General features: G+C 48.2%; 1 protein-coding gene across 1 annotated transcript; it reads left to right on the top strand.

Moving 5' to 3' along the window:
• Positions 1 to 212: 212 nt before the first annotated feature.
• On the top strand, positions 213 to 18,163 carry LOC109888857 (zinc finger homeobox protein 3-like). The gene is given in 7 exon segments (XM_031822843.1): positions 213 to 570; positions 3,061 to 3,617; positions 3,795 to 4,023; positions 7,698 to 7,948; positions 10,640 to 10,805; positions 10,808 to 13,911; positions 13,989 to 18,163. Coding segments are annotated over 6 exon segments (4,533 nt in total). The 5' UTR covers positions 213 to 570; positions 3,061 to 3,080; the 3' UTR covers positions 14,235 to 18,163.
• Positions 18,164 to 19,724: the final 1,561 nt, after the last annotated feature.

Here is a 19,724-nt window from a genome sequence, read left to right as displayed (position 1 = left end):
GATACAAGGTGTATGAGTTCGATATACTGTATATCCACAACTCAACTGTATTTTGGCCTATAAATCTACATTTCACTTAAGCATTTTTGTGTCAGAATTTATCAATTATTCCATCCCTTTCTTATTTTCTATAACATCCAATATCAGCATTACAATGATAATCCATTACTTCCCTATTTTCTCGCTCCATCCTTCATCCTCTCCTCCGTAGTCTACTGCTCCCACTTTTCCCCTTCCTCTCCTCCGCTCTGCCGCATCCAATTGATGCTGTCTGCGCAATTACGCACATGCGCAATGGGATGTTTTAGCCATTTGCAGGAAACCAACTAGCAGGAATAATAAATAGCTAAGTGTTTTTCTCTCCTATATGATCAGACCTAACTGTACCTTTCCCCTTCCGTCCCAATGTTTACAGTAGATATATCTTTAAGAAGAAGATTTTAGGAACATAGACTGTTATGCTGCTCTCTCTGGTTCAAAGGTAATATGTGGATGTTCATTAGACCCTCTATGTGACTGGATTACTACAGCTCCAAGGAGTCCGCAGACGACAGACACCGCCGTACAGATGTGAGTCTGCGTATTTTTCTAACTGTCGGCGAAATACCCGACAGCCCATGTAACCCAGGTAATGAAAGCTGCATGTGTTCGTTGTTGACGGCTACTGGTGCCTGTTATATCGAAATTTGTATTACTTTATTATAGCCTAACCTAGACATAATTATTCTACAGACCAGCGGACTGTTTATCTTAACGCAAATGTGTTTGTTTCGTCAGTGCGAGTTTTGAGTGTCACCTCTGTTTGGATGTGGCTGTTGACTGGAAAGCAGAGCGCTGTGCCTTTGTAAACTGGTGCGGGCTGTTTGTACTTGTTCTCTCTAGAGTAGGCTAAACGAAGACAGAAGTCAGCTACAATAAAATTAACATCGCCAAAGTCACCATTCCAGTTAAATAATGTATGTCTGTGTCAGCCGGTGTATGTTGGTTACCGGCAGCAGTTGCAGGCTACTGTCAGAGATACAGTAGTTCCACGTTTTTTAGTATTTTTTGGGGGCCATTATTTGGACATAGCCCTAGGTTATTGATCTATCTGTGTGGAAATGAAAACCTTTAGGGCCAGGGGAGCAGCTATAAGTTAGTAGAGTCTTGCCAATGCCTACAAGTCTGTTGGTTATTGTGTTGCAGTAACAAAGTTCTTGGTAGTGTATATGCATTTCTTAATTTATTCACAGTATTTATGTGAATACAACAAAAAAACGATCTGCCTCTCTCAGGTGGGGTAGCAATGTGTGGCTTTTGTAAGCACTGTTATGAACAGTGGTGAGGGAAGGAGAGGAAGAAAGGGAGGACAGGAGAGAGAACCTGAAAAGAGCCCCAAACTGTTATCCCATCCACCCCTGACCCTGGAAGTGATTGATTCCCTGTGAGGGGTCGTCCTCTCGAACCTTAGCCCTGACCCCAGCCAAAGAGCCCCCCACCTTGATCCAGACAGAGACAGAGCAGTGCAGAGGGGACCGCAGGCAGAGAGGAGACCCCGGGAGGGGAGAGGGTTGGACACTCAAATGGAGGCAGACTGGAGGAAGAGAAGCTAAACGAGAAGAAGGAGAAAGAAAGATTGTTGCTGGTGGATGACAGAGAGGAAACGGTGGGGAGAGAGAACCTTGCACCAGCCTTTAGTAGCAAAGACAGAGGAGGAAAGGAGGAGAAACAGAGGGAAGAGGCCATCTCAAACCAAAGCCAAATGTAGTCTATTACCTCGACGGAGCCAGCTCTGCCTCCTGCACAGTTATGGCCAGTGGCACACTGAACAATAACACCCTCATCACTTCTTCCTCTTCTCCAAAATGCTCCACCTTTTTTTCCTTGTCTCCTTCCTCAGAGCGAGACAGAGATGAGAGATACAGGAGGAGTGCAGTGCAGTAGTCCTAGTTTTCCTCTGAGCTTTATTAAACCCCAGCAGTCAGCCCTGCCTGAGTCCACCAGCACACCTGTTACAGATGATAGGAGGGCAGACACCACTCACACTTCCCTTATTGCCAATGGAGACACTGCCAAAGTTCCAAAACCAAACAACAACCCGAAAGAGACAGATGGAAAAGGGAGGGATATGGAGAGATAGAAGGAGATAAGGATAGAGAGGGAGATGAGAACTTAAAGACCGTTTCTAAATGCCTCCACCCCTCTCTGTCCTCTCCTGGCTCACTGAACAGTCACATGGCCTTGATGCACTCCTGGAACTCCTGCAAGATGCTCAAATGCCCCAAATATAACTGGCACTACAAGTCCCAGCAGACACTGCATGCCCACCTCAGAGAAAAACACCCTGCGTCTGGGGGCTTGTGTGTGTGTGGGGGCTCGGGGGAGAAGTGTGTGTGTGGAGGGTCAAGGGGTGTGTGTACTGTAGCATGGGGAAGGCCCATCCTCGTCTGTCCCGTGGAGAGAGTTATGTCTGTGAGTACAAGCCCTACCACTGTGGTGTGTGGGATTACACAACCTCCTCTAAAGGAAACATCAGCATTCACATGCAGTCAGACAAACACCTCAGCAACGTACAGGTAGCAGGACACACACACCCTGCGCACGGCACACACACACACACACTCCGCACACAATGGGGGCTACGCTGTCAGAGACACGGCAGGTGAACAGGGCTACGGACACACACACCCCACAGTCACACAGCCCCCTGCACACACAACACACCCTACCCCAGCCAGCCCCCTTCCCAGGGTAAGAGGTGGCGGTGTGAGGTGTGTGATTATGAGACCAGCATTGCCCGGAATCTTTGCATACACATCACCAGTGAGAAACACATGCCTAACGTGCTGCGCCTGAAACAAACACACAACGTGTTGCAGAGAAGCTACTACCTGGCCCACTGCAGGTGTCTGCCTCCTCAACTCACACACAGCATAGGGGAGAGACCACACACACATACTCAATAACTGTTCTGTTGGGCTCTGTTCACTGGCACAGCAAGTTAGGTTGATACTTCATTACATCCATGCTTATATGTACAGTATGTTTTCTCACGGCCTGTTTGTGTGCTGTGTATTCTAGGTGGGGAACAGTCTTTGGATATGCATCAACTATCAGCAGAGGAGCCAGTCGCCCCGGATTCAACCCTGAACCCCTCCCCCTCTCATCCTCCTCCCTCCTCCTCACCATCCCCTTCTCCCCCTCCTCCACTGTCTCTCTCCCCCTCTTCTCCTCTTTCCTGTGGTGTGTTCCAGTGCCTGGTGTGTTCCAGTTTCTCCTCTGACAGTCTGGAGTCTCTTATGTCTCACCTGAGTGCCCCCTGCTCCCTGCCCCAGTCTGAGTGGCGCTCTCTGGTGGCTGGAGGCTGCTACTGCAGGCTGTGTGGCTACAGCACCCCCCTCAGGGCTAACTTCACCCTGCACTGCCAGACAGACAGACACAGGGCCCAGTACCAGCTGGCTTCCCACCTCTGGGAGAAGGGGAAGGCCGGGGACAGGGAGGAATTTGGGAAGTTGGTTGCTACAGGCAACCCAGTCCAGCTGAAGTGTAACTCGTGTGACTTCCAGACCACCAGCTTGGATAAACTGAAAATACACAGCATCAACCCCCAACACCAGGCCAGCCTCAGAGTCTACAGGGTCAGTACACACACACACACACGATTTGGAGGCCTGTTTCATTGCTGTACTTGGACTATAAGATTATTTCTAAATATCTGGCATATAGACAGCAAATAAAGCACAGGGACCAGATTTATTTAGTGCATCTTTCTCTCTGTCACAGTCTAACCCCAACCTATCACCCTCTCTCTCTAGTTTTTACAGCAGTACGACAGTGCAGTAGATGGAGGGTCCTGGTTGTTCCACTGTGTCCTGTGTAACTACTCCTCCTGTTCTAAACTCCACCTATTGAGACATACCCACTCCCCTGGTCATCAGAAGAGGGAGCTTCACTACTTGCAGTTAGTGAGAGGGAGGAGCCTGGAGGAAGGGGAGGGTCTAGCGGCTACTTTCACCATTAGGAAGTGTCCCAGTCCTGAGACAGGTAAGAGACTTAGCTGGTCATTTCCAAATCCCTCCTATCTGAAATGTGCACTTGTTCAGTCCCCCTGATGAATTTAAAAGTTTATGATTAATTAAGGCATTGGCAAGAGGGAGTTTCAACCATATTTGTACACCAGTCCAGAACAAGTTGACGAATAGAATGGAGAAAATGATCTGCAGGCCTATAATGTCAACGGAGAGAAGAAACCTGGAGAGATGGAGCAGGGTGAAGAGAGAGAAGGAATGATTGATTATGGTCAGGGATCTATTGGGTTAATTGGTTTGTCGAAACAAGCTCGTTACATCCCATATTGCCCCTGACAATGCTAACTTGAGACATCACCACTGAGACACTGCTATTGAACTTTAAGGTTCTAGAATAGAGATTTAAAGGGTCAGTTACCCAGACTCAGAGCCTAATCCTGGACTAAAAAGCACTGTCAATAGAGATTCTAGATTTTAGTCTAGCAGCACTAGGCTTAATCAGAACCCGGGAAATCTTCCCTCAGTGTATCAATCAAATACATTTATAAAGCCCTTTTTACATCATCAGATGCCACAAAGTGCTTATACAGAAACCCAGCCTAAAACCCCAGAGAGCAAGCAATGCAGATGTCTACGCACTGTGGCTAGGAAAAACTCCCTAGAGAGACAGAAACCTAGAGTGGAACCAGGCTCTGAGGGGTGGCCACTCCACTTCTGGCTGTGCCCTGTGGAGATTATAAGAGTACATGGCCATTAAGGCCATATCGTTCTTCAAGATGTTCAAACGTTCATAGATGATCAGCGGGGTCAAATAACAGTGGTTATAGAGTGTGCAACAGGTCAGCACCTCAGGAGTAAATGTCAGTTTCTTTTCATAGCCAAGCATTCAGAGGTAGAGAGAGCAGGTGCAGTAAAGAGAGAGATAGATGGAGAGAGCAGGTGCGGAATATAGAGATAGATGGAGAGAGATACACAGAGAGATAGAGGGAGAGTACCTTTCTGATGACTCTAATTTCCTCTAGTCTAACTGTCAGGATTAAATCTGGTCTAACTGTCAGGATTTAAATCTGGTCTAACTCAGTCTACGACTCTATTAATTAAACAGTCAATACCAGGTATTCAGTCTGAATGAACTGGTCTGAACCCCAGAAGGTTTCCTAATAGACAATGTATACTGGATCAGTTAGTATACAGTATGTGTGTGTGTTGCTGTGTATTAACATACAGTACCAGTTTGGACACGCTTTATATTGACTATTTTCTACATTGTAGAATAATAGTGAAGACCTCAAAACGATGAAATAACACATATGGAATCATCTAGTAACTAAGTATTAAATAAATATATTTTATATTTGAGATTCTTCGAAGTAGCCACCCTTTGCCTTGATGACAGCTTTGCACACTCTTGGCATTCTCTCAACCAGCTTCATGAGGATGTCACCTGGAATGCATTGCAATTAACAGGTGTGCCTTGTTAATTTGTGGAATTTATTTCCTTCTTAATGCCTTTTGAGCCAATCAGTTGTGTTGTGACAAGGTAGGGGTGGTATACAGAAGATAGACCTATTTGGTAAAAGACCAAGTCCATAGTATGGCAAGAACAGCTCAAATTTTATTTATTTTATTTCACCTTTATTTAACCAGGTAGGCAAGTTGAGAACACGTTCTCATTTACAATTGCGACCTGGCCAAGATAAAGCAAAGCAGTTCGACACATACAACAACACAGAGTTACACATGGAGTAAAACAAACATACAGTCAATAATACAGTAGAAAAATAAGTCTATATACAATGTGAGAAAATAAGGTGAGATAAGGGAGGTAAAGGCGAAGTAAATACAATATCTCTAGTAAAACACTGGAATGGTAGATTTGCAGTAGAAGAATGTGCAAAGTAGAGATAGAAATAATGGGGTGCAAAGGAGCAAAATAAATAAATAAATACAGTAGGGGAAGAGGTAGTTGTTTGGGCTAAGTTATAGATGGGCTATGTAAAGGTGCAGTAATCTGTGAGCTGCTCTGACAGCTGGTGCTTAAAGCTATTGAGGGAGATAAGTGTTTCCAGTTTCAGAGATTTTTGTAGTTCGTTCCAGTCATTGGCAGCAGAGAACTGGAAGGAGAGGCGGTCAAAGGAGGAAATGGTTTTGGGGGTGACAAGTGAGATATACCTGCTGGAGCACGTGCTACAGGTGGGTGCTGCTATGGTGACCAGCAAGCTGAGATAAGGGGGGACTTTACCTAGCAGGGTCTTGTAGATGACCTGTAGTCAGTGGGTTTGGCGACGAGTATGAACCGAGGGCCAGCCAACCAGAGCGTACAGGTCGCAGTGGTGGGTAGTATATGAGGCTTTGGTGACCAAACGGATGGCCCTGTGATAGACTGCATCCAATTTATTGAGAAGGGTATTGGAGGCTATTTTGTAAATGACATCGCCGAAGTCGAGGATTGGTAGGATGGTCAGTTTTACGAGGGTATGTTTGGCAGCATGAGTGAAGGATGCTTTGTTGCGAAATAGGAAGCCAATTCTAGATTTAACTTTGGATTGGAGATGTTTGATGAAGCAAGAGAAACTACAGTCCATCAATACTTTAAGACATGAATGTCAGTCATTCTGGAAAATTTGAAGAACTTTGAACTTTTCTTCAAGTAAAGTCACAAAAACCATCAAGCGTTATGATGAAACTGGCTCTCATGAGGACCGCCACAGGAAAGGAAGACCCAGAGATACCTCTGCTGCAGAGGATAAGTTCATTAGAGTTACCAGCCTCAGATTATAGTTAAAGTAACAGACTCATCTCAACATCAACTGTTCAGAGGAGACTGTGTGAATCAGGCCTTCATGGTCGAATTGCTGCAAAGAAACCACTACTAAAGGACACCAATAATAAGAAGAGACTTTTTTTGATCCAAGAAACACAAGCATTAGACAGGTGGAAATCTGTCTTTTGGTCTGATGAATCCAAATTTGAGATTTTGGGTTCCAACCGCCATGTCTTTGTGAGATGCAGAGAAGGTGAACGGATGATCTCCGCATGTGTGGCTCCCACTGTGAAGCATGGAGGAGGAGGTGTGATGGTGTGGGGGTGCTTTGCTGGTGACACTATCTGTGATTTATTTAGAATTCAAGGCACACTTAACCAGCATGGCTACCCTAGAATTCTCCAGCAATACGCCAATCCATCTGGTTTGCGCTTAGTGGGACTATCATTTGTTTTTCAATAGGACAATGACACAAAACACACTTCCAGGCTGTGTAAGGGCTATTTCACCAAGGAGAGAGATAAAGTGCCTCATCAGATGACCTGGCCTCCACAATCACCCGACCTCAACCCAATTGAGATGGTTTGGAATAAGTTGGACCACAGAGTGAAGGAAAAGCAGCCAACAAATGCTCAGCATATGTGGGAAGTTGTTCAAGACAGTTGGAAAAGCACTCTTCGTGAAGCTGGTTGAGAGAATTCTAAGAATGTGCAAAGCTGTCATTAAGGCAAAGGGTGGCTACTTTGAAGAATCTAAAATATATTTTGATTTGTTTAACACTTTTTTGTTGTTGTTACTACATGATTCCATATGTGTTATTTCATAGTTTTGATGTATTCACTATTATTCTACAATGTAGACAAAAAATAATGAATGAGTAGGTGTGTCCAAACTTTTGACTGGTACTGTATGTGTTACCTTTGTAGGTGGAAGCATTGAGGAGGAGGGGGAGAGGAGAGATTCCCTTTCTCCAGCCAAGCGATCGTTCTCTGGGCTGGAGGAGACACAGAGCCCACTCTCTCCCAAACGCCCCAGAACAGACCAGCGCTCTACTCACCAACAGGCTACTGGCAAGTGCCCACTGTGCCAGGACACACTGGTATACACACACCTGAGACGCCACCTCATACTCACACACAGTGTGGTCCAGGACTGTGTGGACAAGCTCATGAGTGTGGTAAGTGTGTGTGTTTCTGTGTGTGTGTTCTAGCTACCTTTTCTTAGCAGAAGGGCAGTCAAGCTGATGGAGCTTTTAGTGTCTCCAGCAAACAAAGAGTGCTCATTTTTATCCACATCACCAACCTCCATTACTTTGCCCAGCATGATCAGTACTCTTTGTCTCCCTCTTTGACTCCCTCTTCCTATTTCCCCCTTCATCCCTCTCTCACCCTCTCCTCTCAACTCTCTCACCCTCTCCTCTCATCTCTCTCACCCTCTCATCTCATCTCTCTCACCCCTCTCCTCTCATCTCTCTCACCCCTCTCCTCTCATCTCTCTCACCCTCTCCTCTCATCTCTCTCACCCTCTCCTCTCATCTCTCTCACCCCTCTCCTCTCATCTCTCTCACCCCTCTCCTCTCAGCTCTCTCACCCCTCTCCTCTCAGCTCTCTCACCCCTCTCCTCTCAGCTCTCTCACCCCTCTCCTCTCAGCTCTCTCACCCTCTCATACCCCTCTCATCTCTCTCACCCTCTCCTCTCATCTCTCTCACCCCTCTCCTCTCATCTCTCTCACCCCTCTCCTCTCATCTCTCTCACCCCTCTCCTCTCATCTCTCTCACCCTCTACTCTCATCTCTCTCACCCTCTCCTCTCATCTCTCTCACCCTCTCCTCTCATCTCTCTCACCCTCTCCTCTCATCTCTCTCACCCCTCTCATCACTCTCACCCCTCATCTCTCTCATCTCTCTCACCCCTCTCCTCTCATCTCTCTCACCCCTCTCCTCTCATCTCTCTCACCCCCTCTCCTCTCATCTCTCTCACCCCTCTCCTCTCATCTCTCTCACCCCTCCCTCATCTCTCTCACCCTCTCCTCTCATCTCTCTCACCCTCTCCTCTCATCTCTCTCACCCTCTCCTCTCATCTCTCTCACCCTCTCCTCTCATCTCTCTCACCCCTCTCCTCTCATCTCTCTCACCCTCTCCTCTCATCTCTCTCACCCTCTCATCTCTCTCACCCCTCTCCTCTCATCTCTCTCACTCCTCTCATCTCTCTCACCCCTCTCATCTCATCTCTCTCACTCCTCTCATCTCTCACCCCTCTCATCTCATCTCTCTCACTCCTCTCATCTCTCACCCCTCTCCTCTCATCTCTCTCACCCCTCTCCTCTCATCTCTCTCACCCCTCTCCTCTCATCTCTCTCACCCCTCTCCTCTCATCTCTCTCACCCCTCTCCTCTCATCTCTCTCACCCCTCTCCTCTCATCTCTCTCACCCCTCTCCTCTCATCTCTCTCACCCCTCTCCTCTCTCTCACCCCTCTCCTCTCATCTCTCTCACCCCTCTCCTCTCATCTCTCTCACTCCTCTCATCTCTCTCACTCCTCTCATCTCTCTCACTCCTCTCATCTCTCTCACCCCTCTCATCTCTCTCACCCCTCTCCTCTCATCTCTCTCACTCCTCCCCTCATCTCTCTCACTCCTCATCTCTCTCACTCCTCTCATCTCTCCTCCTCTCCTCTCTCTACCCTCTCCTCTCTCTCACCCCTCTCCTCTCATCTCTCTCTCACCCCTCTCCTCTCATCTCTCTCACCCCTCTCCTCTCATCTCTCTCACCCCTCTCCTCTCATCTCTCTCACCCCCTCTCATCTCCTCTCACCCCTCTCATCTCTCTCACCCCTCTCCTCTCTCTCACCCCTCTCATCTCTCTCACCCCTCTCAACCTCTCTCACCCCTCATCTCTCTCACCCCTCTCATCTCTCTCACCCCTCTCCTCTCATCTCTCTCACCCCTCTCCTCTCATCTCTCTCACCCCTCTCCTCTCATCTCTCTCACCCCTCTCCTCTCATCTCTCTCACCCCTCTCACCTCTCTCACCCCTCTCATCTCTCTCACCCCTCTCATCTCTCTCACCCCTCTCATCTCTCTCACCCCTCTCATCTCTCTCACCCCTCTCCTCTCATCTCTCTCACCCCTCCTCTCATCTCTCTCACCCCTCTCCTCTCATCTCTCTCACCCCTCTCCTCTCATCTCTCTCACCCCTCTCCTCTCATCTCTCTCACCCTCTCCTCTCATCTCTCTCACCCCTCTCCTCTCATCTCTCTCACCCCTCTCCTCTCATCTCTCTCACCCCTCTCATCTCTCTCACCCCTCTCATCTCTCTCACCCCTCTCCCTACTCCCTTTTTCTTTACTGCCTTTTCTTATCTCTCCATCTTCTCTTACTTTCTCTATCCCTCTTTCCACTCTCTATCTCTCCATCTTTCTTTCTGCGACCCCTTGTTCTTTCTCTATTCCCATCTCTCCACCCCTTGTTCTGTCTCTGTCTCCCCCCCCCCCCCCCCCCCCCCCCCCTGTTTTCTCTCTGTACCCCACCCCCCATTCCCCCTCCCCCTCTTTCTCTCTGATAATAGCATAGGTTCATTAATTCAGACTTGGATTATGATGGCCATTATGTTCCGGGTTTTCCAAGCCTGACCTTCACTCTCTCACTGGGGCATATACGTTGTGTGTGTGTGTGTGGTTGATTTAATTCGGTTTTCCTCCATCTATTATTAGTGTGTAATGGGAGAATGAGGTGATGTAGACAATACAGGAGCATCACTATTATTATTCCATCTGCACTATCAAACAGGAAAGACACTGTTTTGACTGACTATAAAGGCAATCAGTCATCTGGATAGATTCAGACTGACGTTGTTGTTGGTTTCTTTTCCAGGTGGCAATGAGGCTGCCAGAGATTCTGCAGAAAGAGACACTGCAGATGGAGTCCCACTCAAATATAAAGGAATCTCAAACAAACGATTGCAACACAGACAGCTCTTACACAAAGGAATCCCTCACAAATGAGTCTCAAACAAACGACTACCATACAAAAAAGAAAAAGTAATCCCAGCCAAAGATGTCCCTGCTCTTCTGACCCCTCCCTGTGGGGACCAGCACCCAGCAGAGGACAACACCTCTCACCTCCTTGAGTCCCCCAGCTCTCCCCCTTCCCCACCCACTCTTTCCTCTCTCTCCCCCAGCAACCTCCCTTCATCCACCTTACCCCTGTCTCCTCCCAGTGATGCCCCTCCCCCCTCTGATTGTCATGGTTACAGGTTTCGCTGCGGCAGGTGCAGTCTAGCGGTCCGAAGGCAGAACCACGCCATGAGGGCGGCGACAGAGTGCCACCTCTGCCCCAGACGGTGCCGCAGCCAAGAGGCCCTGCAGAGACACCTGCTCAACACACACCTACAGGGTACACACCCTGACCAGAGTGGAGCACACATCCAACAACCAATCAGCCTGGAGGGGGAGGAAGAGGAGGGGGAAAGTATGAGTGAAGAAGAGACAGATAAGAAAGAGGAAGATGATGAGGAGGGGGAGGGAGAGCAGGGAAAGGGAGATGAAGGAGAGGATGAAAAGGGTGACCCAGATGAGTTGGAGCAGAGGCCCAGTTCAGGGGTTGGTGACAGTGACCAGGGTTCAAGGCAACAGGAGGAGAAGGAGGCAGGGTCAGAACCCAACCCCTTCAGCAAGGGCTCCAACCCCATTCTGGAGCGGTTTTTGGACCCGGCTCAGCGCTACAAGTGTTCCTTCTGCTGTGAGTCCTTCACTCAGAGATCCATCCTGCCAGTCCTCTATAACTCTCTGTCCCACCGAGCCAGAGCCAGATGGGTCCTGCAGGACTCCAGCCCCAGTTCCCCTGACACCCACTGCAGCCCGGACCCAAGTTCCTACCGCTGCAGAATGTGTCGGGTGGCTTACAGCCAGAGTTCCGCCCTGGACATTCACCTCCGCTCTGTACTGCACCAGACACGAGCCCGTGGAGCTCAGACCCAGCTATCACTGAAACCCCACACCCTCCAAACCCTAGTTCCAGCCTTGGTTCAGACCACTGCCTCCAGCCGTTCACCAGGGGGAGGAGAGGTATCTACCAGGGGAACCCCCCCAACAGCCACCAGATCAGCCCCATCCTCCCCAAGTCCCTGTTCCTCCCTCAGTGAAGCCCAGCTGAGTGTGGGTGTCTCTGGGAAGGCTGAGGGCCACCAGGCTAAGAGGCGGAGAGTAGAGGACCTGACAGCATCTGGAGGACAGCAGGACCTAACGTTACTCCAACAGCAGTTAGCCCAGGCCCAGATGCTACAACAGCAACATAAGTTAGCCCAGGCCCATATACAGGAACACACAGTCCTCCTCCAGCCCCAGCTCTTTAGTCCAACACTGCTCCCGCACCTCCCCTTACTGCAGCAGAACCTCTTAAAGCAGTTCCTCCCTTCAGCAGCAGAGAGTCTCCAACAGAGGAACCTCCTCTCTCCACTCCAGTTCTCCCCAGACAGCCTGTTTTCTCTACAGCAGCAGATGCTCCAGTCCTTCTACCTCTCTGGAGATTTGCAGCTCAACCCTAACATGAACATTAGTCAGATCACCTCAGCCCTCTCCCTCCAGACCATCGCTGCCCTCTCCTCTCAGACAAATGGGCTTAAATATCCCTCTCCAAAGCTGGTGACAACTAGCATCCAGTCTCCAGCCCAGCCCCCGAAATGTGAGACCCAGGCTGAGACAGCTGACAGTGACTCCCCCCTTCACCAGATGGAGAAAGAGTCAAATCCATCCTCATCTCCTGAGGGAGGTGGAGAGATGCAGGAGAGCGAGAAGAGGGATGGAGCAGAGAAGACCCTCAGAGTTCTGCTGGAGAGATATGGCTGGGAGCTGGCCCTGCAATCCAATCAGAGCAGACAGAGACAGCAGAACAGAGAGATGGAGGGATGCCTGGAGGAGGAGAAGCAGTGTGGAGAATGTGGGAAGCGGTTCTCTGACTCTCTGATCCTGAAGAGCCATCAGGAGTTTGTTCACCAGCAAATGATCACTCCAGTAGTGTTGGAGACGTTCTCCAGACAGTATGACTGCCTCTACCCCCTCACACCCTTCCCACTGGGGGACAATGATAATACTGTTGTTGCACATCTAACACCAGCCACAGCACTTGTACTTGCACCCTTAACCCCAGCACCAGTCTCAGATTCAATCTTTGACCAAGCCCAATCCCTCTCCCAAGCCTCCATAGGTCCAGATCAAGCTGTACCCACCACACCAGTATCTGTACCTGTAACCTTGTCCACAGACCAAGCCCCAGTTAATTCCTTCTGCCCAGCCCAAGCCTCACCAACACCCTCTCCTCCTCCACCCTCTTTCCAAACACAACCACTTCCAGAGCAGCAGCAGGACACTACGACATCGACAACCACCCCTGCCCCCTCTCCAACTATCATACCCCAGTCTAATCTCTCCATGCATTTCCCCTTATCCCAACTCCCCATGCCCCCTCTTCCTTTACCAAGCCTCCCCACTCTTCCCTTCCCCATAGACCTCTCTCTCCTCCCCCTTGGTCTAATGCAGCCCATAGTACTCCAGTCTATGCTTCAGTACCAGTCCCTGTTATCATCTGGCCACCAACCACCCCTATCCCTATTCACCAATGCTCACTCCACCCACAAACCATCTCTACCCTCATACACTAACACACACTGTGCTCCAAGCCCATCTCTAACCTCATACACTAACACACACTGTGCTCCTAGCCCATCTCTAACCTCATACACTAACACACACTGTGCTCCTAGCACATCTCTAACCTCATACACGAACACACACTATGCTCCAAGCCCATCTCTAACCTCATACACGAACACACACTGTGCTCCTAGCACATCTTTAACCTCATACACAAACACACACTGTGCTCCTAGCCCATCCCTGCCCTTTCTGAAGCGTAGGCTGGAGGAAGGGACAGCGGTAACGCCTATGAGGGATGTGATGGACGGTGAGAGAGAGGAAGAGGGAGTTAGAGAGGGTGATGAGCAGAGGAGGGATAGGCGCCAGAGGACCACCATCAGTTCGGAGCAGCTAGAGGTTCTGTACCAGCGCTACAGTCTGAACTCCAACCCAACCCGCTCTGTACTGGAGGGCATCACCAGGGACACAGGCCTCAAGAAACGTGTAGTGCAGGTACTCTATCATCCTCATAGTTACATTTCTATAATTATGTAATGGTGATCATGTTGTGTTTGTCTGTACTTCATCAGGTATGGTTCCAGAACACCAGGGCTCGTCAGAGGAAGGGCCAGCTCCAGACCCTGGGGAGAGGAGGAGGTCTGTGTCTGGGTGAGAACCACAGGCGCTGTCCGTTCTGCAGGGCTCTCTTCAAGGCTCAGAACGCCCTGGACGCCCATGTCAGGGCCCACCACTGTTCACAGACTGACAGAGCTGCCTATGGCTCATTTAATCAGATGGGTCCTGCAGATGACTCCAGCTTCTCTCACAACCATTGATCCTACAGAGACAGGGAGGGTCACTCTCTCTCCATCCAGCCTTTTCCCTCTCTCTCCCAGCATCCTCCTCTCTCTCCCCAAGCCCGTTTCATCCCTCCCCAAGACCATGGGGCGTCCCCACTGAGAGAAAATACATTTCTGGGAAAACCAATTTGTCCTTTGACCTGAACAAACCCCAAATTGAAGAGGAGGAGAAAGAAAAGAAAGAGCATCTGTCAGTAAAAATCCCTTTGTCTGACCAGACTCATGAGGGTAACTGTAGCAATCTGTTGTCTCTGGGATACAATTATGGAATGGCGAGCTTCAACGTTCAAGACTGTGACCAGAACACCAGTCCAAATCTGTCTGAGTGTGGATAGGCATGTACCGAGACAGCAGCAGAGGCCGCGTACCCAGATGACCCACCAGCAGGTTGACCAACTCCGTCTGCTACAGGGAGCAACCCAGCACCCTGCGGTGTGAGGGCCTGCCATGCCGGGTAGTGCAGGTGTGGTTTCAGAATAACCGGGCCAAAGAGAAGAGGGCCAGGGGCCTTAGAGTTGACCCAACCACAGGATAGAGAGAGACTGCAGAGGACAGGGGAGAGAACACAGAGCCATGAACCAAGTGCACGTCAGTCACAACAATGAACCAACCACAGACACAGCCATGAACCAACCTCACAAAGAGCGATGAACCAACCACACACACAGCCATGAACTAACCACATGCCCAAGAAGCCAAAGAGCATTCTACCAGTGTACCTCATCCCCTCCTCAGCCCCAAAACATCACAGGGCATACCTCCTAGAGCTTTAAGACACAACTCCTCTGTTCCTCCCTCTCTCCTCTCCTGTCCTTTCTTCCAACCGATACCTCAGGAGTTAACCCCTCCATGCCAACAGATGTCCCTGTCGAGACCATATCATCTGGAGAATCAGGAAATGGTATGTAATCTTCCCACTTCTGTTTAAAGACTTTACTAGTGTTGTAGTTCTGTTGCAAGTACGAACAGATTCTCTCAAGATAGTCTAAGACGTTTGGTGTATAGAATGTTCTTTCAAAGTAAAAGAACTGAAAGAAACAAAAGCCTCTACGGAAAACAAAAATAAAGAATATTCTTCACAAAGAGACGGGCTTGGATTCCAAAGCTTTTAACCAAAACCTTACATGTCCTTGGATTGTGTTGTCAACATGGTGGTTTTCATTTCCTGAACTGCAGTACAGACCATACAGTGAAGGGTAGATCTGAGACCGGTGTAGTACCAGGTGTGCGGCAAAAGACTGACTGGCCTATGTGGTGCCGAAGAAGACCTCAACATTCTCAAACCAATGGTGACTCTGTTGCACATGTAAATGTTCCTTATGTGGATAATAGGCCAAATAGCACTGAGATAAGTCCACTTTGTCCTTCAAGAGAGACGTCATATAAGAAGCTATTTTGATCATGTCCAACCAATATATGTCACAACCACTCCAACCAAACACTACACTACATTGTTTAGTAAATGTTAATGAATATGAATATTCTGGATTGACGGTTGTTGTTATGCTTTGATAAGACAAGTGTTGTTTTGTGGTTTATGAGAACATAATGTATGATGCGTTATGATCTAGAGTTTAGGTAAGATGTTACCACGCACTCTAACCATCTCTCTCTCTGTGTATGACGTCTTCTTACTCTCTCTGCATTAATATTACTGTAGTAATTATGATAATAACAACAGTAATAACTATGCTAATATATAATGCTTTAAAACACAACCCAAAGACATAATAGCACTGTAATCATTGGTGCATAAAGCCCACAAAAACAACTTGATAATGTATCATTGAATGATGGAAAGAAGAGACTGTATAAGAACTGCTGTATAAGAACTGCTGTATCTGCCTCTTCACCAGGCCACTGGTGACTGTATACTGAAATCTCCATGCAACCTATTGCTGTACTAGGATGGAGTAGCACTTCTCAAAGCCAAACTCCCCAGCCCCTAGTGCACTGGGTAGAAGAGTACTCAGTAGGGAACCAACCCCCAGCCCCTAGTGCACTGGGTAGAAGAGTACTCAGTAGGGAACCAACCCCCAGCCCCTAGTGTACTTAGTAGAAGAGTACTCAGTAGGGAACCAAACCCCAGCCCCTAGTGTACTTAGTAGAAGAGTACTCAGTAGGGAACCAAACCCAGCCCCTAGTGTACTTAGTAGAAGAGTACTCAGTAGGGAACCAAACCCCAGCCCCTAGTGTACTTAGTAGAAGAGTACTCAGTAGGGAACCAAACCCCAGCCCCTAGTGTACTTAGTAAAAGTACTCTACTCAGTAGGGAACCAAACCCCATCCCCTAGTGTACTTAGTAGAAGAGTACTCAGTAGGGAACCAAACCCCATCCCCTAGTGTACTTAGTAGAATAGTACTCAGTAGGGAACCAAACCCCATCCCCTAGTGTACTTAGTAGAAGAGTACTCAGTAGGGAACCAAACCCCAGTCCCTAGTGTACTTAGTAGAAGAGTACTCAGTAGGGAACCAAACCCCAGTCCCTAGTGTACTTAGTAAAAGTACTCTACTCAGTAGGGAACCAAACCAGAGCTCCTAGTGTAATCAGTTGGGAACTACTTCAGAGCCATTGCAGTAGAGTGGTTGAAATTCTTTCCTCCTCGATGTAACCAACCAGATAGACTGAGCTGAAACAATCTTTGAGGACGTCCAGTTTGCTGCTCAGTCTTTGAGGACGTCCAGTTTGCTGCTCAGTCTTTGAGGACGTCCAGTTTGCTGCTCAGTCTTTGAGGACGTCCAGTTTGCTGCTCAGTCTTCGAGGACGTCCAGTTTGCTGCTCAGTCTTCGAGGACGTCCAGTTTGCTGCTCAGTCTTCGAGGACGTCCAGTTTGCTGCTCAGTTTTCGAGGACGTCCAGTTTGCTGCTCAGTCTTTGAGAACGTCCAGTTTGCTGCTCAGTCTTTGAGAACGTCCAGTTTGCTGCTCAGTCTTCGAGGACGTCCAGTTTTCTGCTCAGTCTTCGAGGACGTCCAGTTTGCTGCTCAGTCTTCGAGGATGTCCAGTTTGCTGCTAACGTATTTTGTAATATTGCAATAACTGTTATAACATCCATGATGCAGTTTATAACCTGACCTTTAATTCTGATGTTACAAAGAAATACTTGGGGCTCCAGTATTTACTCATTAATGAATTACTATGTGACAGTGGTTTCTAAACAAAGCTACAAAGAAAATACTTCTATACTAAAGATCCTGCATAGCTATGCTTTGCAGGTTAGATTGTATCTAGCCCTAAACCTTCCACAGGTCTGTGTACCAGTCTGTTTCTGCTCTTGTGTCACTGGCTTGTTTAGTCATGTAGCTAGCCATGTTTGTCTCTGGTTTAGGCCAGGCAACAATGTAGCCATGTAGTGACATAGACACATATCCATGCAGCCATGTAGCTGAGTAGCCACATAGTCATGTAGCCACATAGATTGTAACAATGTAGCCATGCAGTGGAACTGGATACAGAAACCAGGCTAATCTTCCAGGCTAAACCAGGCTAAACCAGGCTAATCTTCCAAAGGATGCTAACTAACCCAGTTTTAGCTCTAAAACCAACCACAATACCAATGATCTTTTTCTGAAATTCCAAATACTGTACTACATGGCAGTTATGTACATATTGTTGTTTTGTTCCTTTTCCTCATTTTATCATTTAACTGTAAGATGTAAATATGGTTTTTTATTGTTCCCGGAGGCTGTTGCCATAGTGATAACCAAAATATACCTGTGTTGTGCACCTGTCCCAGTCTCTTGCTCCAGTGGTTGTTTGTTCGTTCTCCCCAGTTCTCCTACAGATGTTTTCTCCCCCTCCCCACTCTATAGCCACTGAGGTAAATAAAGTCTGGTTTGGTGTACATATTTTCCTCGTGCGTGCGTGTGTGTGCGCGTGTGTGGCCGATGTGAAATGGCTAGCTCGTTAGCGGTGGGTGCGCGCTAATAGTGTTTCAGTCGGTGACGTCACTCGCTCTGAGACCTAGAAGTAGGGCCGCGGCTTTTGTGGAGCGATGGGTAACGATGCTTCGAGGGTGACTGTTGATGTGTGCAGAGGGTCCCTGGTTCGAGCCCAGGTTGGGGCGAGGAGAGGGACGGAAGCTATACTGTTACACGTGCTTGTGTTTCATTTGCCTGTCCCCACAAGGAAAAAGGCTATTTTAGGGTTATAATTCGGGGTTAGGAAAAATAGGGCTTTGAAAGGGAATCCATTTTGTTTGGTCCCCACAAGGATAGTAAAACAAACTGTGTAAGTACATCAGTGACATCCAGCCAGTTGACTTTCCTTTGTGAAAAAAATATATGATGACTATTAATGACCTCGCATGAATTAAACTGCTGCTAACGCTGGGATGGGTATGGTGGAGGGGGGTTGAAGTATGGGGAGGGTATATGTGTGTGTGTGTGTAGGGTATATAATGTTTATTACCTACTTGTGTATGCATATTTGATGCTGTGGGGTTACAGGGAGGAGGTTTAAGGAGGGTGGATAGTAGGATGTAATGTCATGCACTGGAGTATCAGCGATCCTGCGGGAGGGGTCAGGGAGAGAGAGTAGAGAGGGGGAGAGAGACCATAAGGGTTATAATGTCATTGGTATTGTTGTGTATGTAGGCTCATTTAGATTTAAATTGGTTCTGTATCTGTCCCTGATCTCTCTTTTGAAGAACATATCAAGACCATTTCGAGGACAGCTTTTTTCCATCTACGTAACATTGCAAAAATCAGAAACTTTCTGTCCAAAAATGATGCAGAAAAATTAATCCATGCTTTTGTCACTTCTAGGTTAGACTACTGCAATGCTCTATTTTCCGGCTACCCGGATAAAGCACTAAATAAACTTCAGTTAGTGCTAAATACGGCTGCTAGAATCCTGACTAGAACCAAAAAATTTGATCATATTACTCCAGTGCTAGCCTCTCTACACTGGCTTCCTGTCAAAGCAAGGGCTGATTTCAAGGTTTTACTGCTAACCTACAAAGCATTACATGGGCTTGCTCCTACCTATCTCTCTGATTTGGTCCTGCCGTACATACCTATACGTACGCTACGGTCACAAGACGCAGGCCTCCTAATTGTCCCTAGAATTTCTAAGCAAACAGCTGGAGGCAGGGCTTTCTCCTATAGAGCTCCATTTTTATGGAACGGTCTGCCTACCCATGTCAGAGACGCAAACTCGGTCTCAACCTTTAAGTCTTTACTGAAGACTCATCTCTTCAGTGGGTCATATGATTGAGTGTAGTCTGGCCCAGGAGTGGGAAGGTGAACGGAAAGGCTCTGGAGCAACGAACCGCCCTTGCTGTCTCTGCCTGGCCGGTTCCCCTCTTTCCACTGGGATTCTCTGCCTCTAACCCTATTACAGGGGCTGAGTCACTGGCTTGCTGGGGCTCTCTCATGCTGTCCCTGGAGGGGGTGCGTCACCTGAGTGGGTTGATTCACTGTTGTGGTCATCCTGTCTGGGTTGGCCCCCCCCCCCCCCCTTGGGT

This window comes from Oncorhynchus kisutch, linkage group LG4 (assembly GCF_002021735.2).
Source record: "Oncorhynchus kisutch isolate 150728-3 linkage group LG4, Okis_V2, whole genome shotgun sequence".
NCBI classification, from domain to species: Eukaryota; Metazoa; Chordata; class Actinopteri; order Salmoniformes; family Salmonidae; genus Oncorhynchus; species Oncorhynchus kisutch.
The sequence above is the reverse complement of the archived record's forward strand: the minus strand, read 5'-3'. Positions and strand labels throughout refer to the sequence as shown.